Here is a 3,143-nt window from a genome sequence, read left to right on the forward strand (position 1 = left end):
CGTTCCAAATTACTTGTTGTAGGTAGTTCTAGATACATCCATACCTGCGACGAGTAATTCGGACGGAGGGAGTATTTGGAAACGGATGGAGTAGTAGCTATCACCACTGTCATTTTATTTTGCGAACGTACTCTTAAACATTCATCGGAAACACATGGGGTCACGTTGTGAGCAGTCAAAGCCCGGCAGGAATTCCCTGATGGCGCCAAATGCAGGATAAAAACAAGGACGTTCGGGTACAGTTGCTATCCTGCACCTTGCCATTTCTTTATGGGCCGCGGCCAATAAACAAGGCACCTAATCTCGGGCCATGCTGCCATGGCGCCGTTCGAGATCGGACAGTTCATCGCGGCGCCCGGGCAGCCATTATATATCCGTCTCTGGATCTAGCAAATCACAGCCCCGCACCGCATTGATCGTCTCCCGTCTCCACACCTGCGCTACCCACTGTGCTTCGCTTGGCATCCGTCCACACACACACACACACGCAACCAGCAGCAGCCTGCATTCCCATGGCCAGCCTGGTGCACCAGACGGCGGCCCCGATGCCGGCCGCGGCGGCGATGGACGACGACTTCATGCCGCAGAGCTTCGGGTGCTTCGGGCGGTCGCTGTCTCGGGCGTCGTCGGCCCGGCGGCTGGAGTACAGGGCGCTGAGCGGCGAGGGCGGGGAGGAGATGAGGCGCATCGCGCAGGAGGAGCGGTCGGCCAGGGCGAAGCTGCGGTGGAAGGCGGTGGCGCAGGAGATCATGGCCAGGAGGAGGGGCGGCGGCGGCGGAGGCGCGGCGCGGAGGAGGAAGGCGGGGTTCAGCTACGACTCCAAGAGCTACGCGCTCAACTTCGACCAAGGCGCCGCCGCCGAGTAGCCAGCGAGCGAGCGAGCGAGATCGCTGGCGATCGAGATGCAGCTAGCGCCTAGCGTACTGGCGAGCGTGCGTGGCTGGCGCTGCGGCCAGCCGACTGGCGACCGATGCCGGCGGGGGAATGGGGCGGCCGTGGCATGGTTATTGTTGGTTGAGAATTGAGAATGTGGAGGTCTAGTTTTGTGCCAGATCTTGTGTTCTTTGGTTGGTTATTCTTAGTTGAGAATTGAGATGTTGGGTGCATGTGCAGGAGTTGGCTGATGCGTCCTGACATATTCATGTGGTGTAATAAGATGAGCTGCTAGATGTTTCAAAGTGAATTCACTGCATTTACTATAATGGTTGTTTCACCAGTAAATGCTCCCTCGTCCATGCTCCGGGAAACATAAGAGTGAGGCTACACGTCACGCGACTGACTTTTTCAAATCAGGTCAGTCGATTTTTCAAACGTACGACCGAAATCTAACGGCGCCCGACCTTTCTTCTACCTCCATCTCTTCTTCTTCTCCAGCCGCCGCCCGAGCCACCGGCCTCATCGCCCGCGACCGCCACCCGTGGCCGGCGGCGCTCCCACGCCGCCCTGCCCTCTTCCTGAAACCGCCCCCACCGCCGGTCTAGTCGCCGCCCCCGGCCATCCCTTTAGGCCTGTCGGTGGGAACGACACCTATGGGATCACAAGAATCCCTACTGTGATTATCGGGGCGCGGGGTCATGAGAAGAGCGGATCAAACAGATAGCACACGGTTCGTTTATCCAGGTTCAGGCCGCGAGGATGCGTAAAGCCCTACTTCTGCTTTGGTGGATTGTATATCTGTGTTCTTGAGCTAGCTATGGGGCGTGAGGAGCTCCAAAAAGCCGAATCCTTCCTCTGGTCGCCTTGGGGGGGTTGCCACAGTGGCACACAGGAGGTGGAAAGGGTACATGATGCGAGGTTATCCCTCGCATTACATGACAAGGCGCATTTAATGCGTCTTGCTTACGTGTCCTTGCTTTATCGGGAACGGGGGAGAAACCTGTCTCGTCCGTCGCCGCTCCTTCTTGTGTCGACACGCGCCCTGGCCAGCGAAGCCTGAGATGCCATGTAGGTAGGCAGGTAGCTGAGGTGGCGCAGTGGTGGGTCTTCATAAAGATCTGCATGCCGCCACGCGGGTGCCTGCCCAGCTGGTTGGGTCAGCAGCTGCATGCATGCGGTGGTGGAGGTTTAGTCGGCGTGGGCCTGATGGTGGCCCTGCGGGTGTCCTCGGCGCTTACCGGGGGCCTTGTGGTCTTCCTTGGCTGGGATCCCGTCAAGGGTTGTCGTCTCCTTAGTGCGTATCTGATCTTGAATGTCTTCACAAAGATCTGCATGCCGCCACGGGGATGTCTCCCGAATCCTTGCCCTTTGGGGGCAGTGGACTCAAGGGTGATTTGCTCCGTAGGCGCGGGACGAGTCGCCGCGGCAAGGGTCTTGCCGGGGCTCCTAGAACTGTCTCCCGGCAAGGATCTTGTCGGGGGAGTCCGCTTCGTCCCCTTTGCTCTTCGTGGTCTTAGCCTTGGCGTCGTTCTAGTTCTCTTGAGCTTCGGTCTTACCTTGGCTCACCTCCCTTGCCTTGCTTGGTGTGGTGGTATCCACGGCTCAGACTGCCCGTGCACGGTTATAGGGGTACAAAATGTGTACCCCTCTTTTTGTACACTGACAGGAGCCCCCGGGCCTGGGCCACACATAAGCGCAACGCGTTGTTGGGCTAGGACCAAAAACGGTGCGCGGGCAGGCGGGACGGTTTTTACCGTGGCAAGATTCTTCGCGCGCTGCGTTTCCCACGACTCCCGCACGTGACGCGGCGTGGGGAGGTGCGTGTGACGTGGGCAGCATGCGTGGGGTTGGTTCGCGCGGGCATGCGTCACACCACAGTTAATGTGAAAGGAGGCGGCCCGTGTTTTCCCCCATAAAAAAGGAATAACCACGGGCGCGCTGCTCACTTTCTCCTCTTTCCTCGTGCCTTTTCCAATCTCAGAGCCGCCGTTTTCTCTCTTCCTTCCTTCCTAAGCTTCAGCCCCTCCCTTCCATCCGTCATGGAGAGAGGGAATCCCGGTCCTTCAACAGTGGCGGCGAGGGTCACCGCTCGACAATGCGTCCCTCCTTCTCCTGCGCCTGCGGTGGCAGAGCCAGCAGTGAGGGGAAGGGGGAGGGGCGAGGCCGTGGGCGAGGCCGGGGCGCTCGGGGAAGGGGAGGACCGGGCGGCGCGCCGGCCTCGCCTCCGCCAGTAGCTCCTCCAATGGAGGGCCATGTTGGGGATGACC

At 59.6% G+C, this 3,143-nt stretch overlaps 1 protein-coding gene across 1 annotated transcript; it reads left to right on the top strand.

Moving 5' to 3' along the window:
• Positions 1-232: 232 nt before the first annotated feature.
• On the top strand, positions 233-1,206 carry LOC123185040 (uncharacterized). Its single transcript, XM_044597057.1, has one exon. The coding sequence runs from the start codon at positions 513-515 to the stop codon at positions 864-866; it is 354 nt and encodes a 117-aa protein (XP_044452992.1). The 5' UTR covers positions 233-512; the 3' UTR covers positions 867-1,206.
• The last annotated feature ends 1,937 nt before the right edge of the window (positions 1,207-3,143 follow it).

This window comes from Triticum aestivum, chromosome 2A (assembly GCF_018294505.1).
Source record: "Triticum aestivum cultivar Chinese Spring chromosome 2A, IWGSC CS RefSeq v2.1, whole genome shotgun sequence".
Lineage (NCBI taxonomy): Eukaryota > Viridiplantae > Streptophyta > Magnoliopsida > Poales > Poaceae > Triticum > Triticum aestivum.

Excerpts from the sequence above, each read along its gene's own strand:
- LOC123185040 (XM_044597057.1), top strand. The coding sequence starts at position 513 with ATGGCCAGCCTGGTGCACCAGACGGCGGCCCCGATGCCGGCCGCGGCG.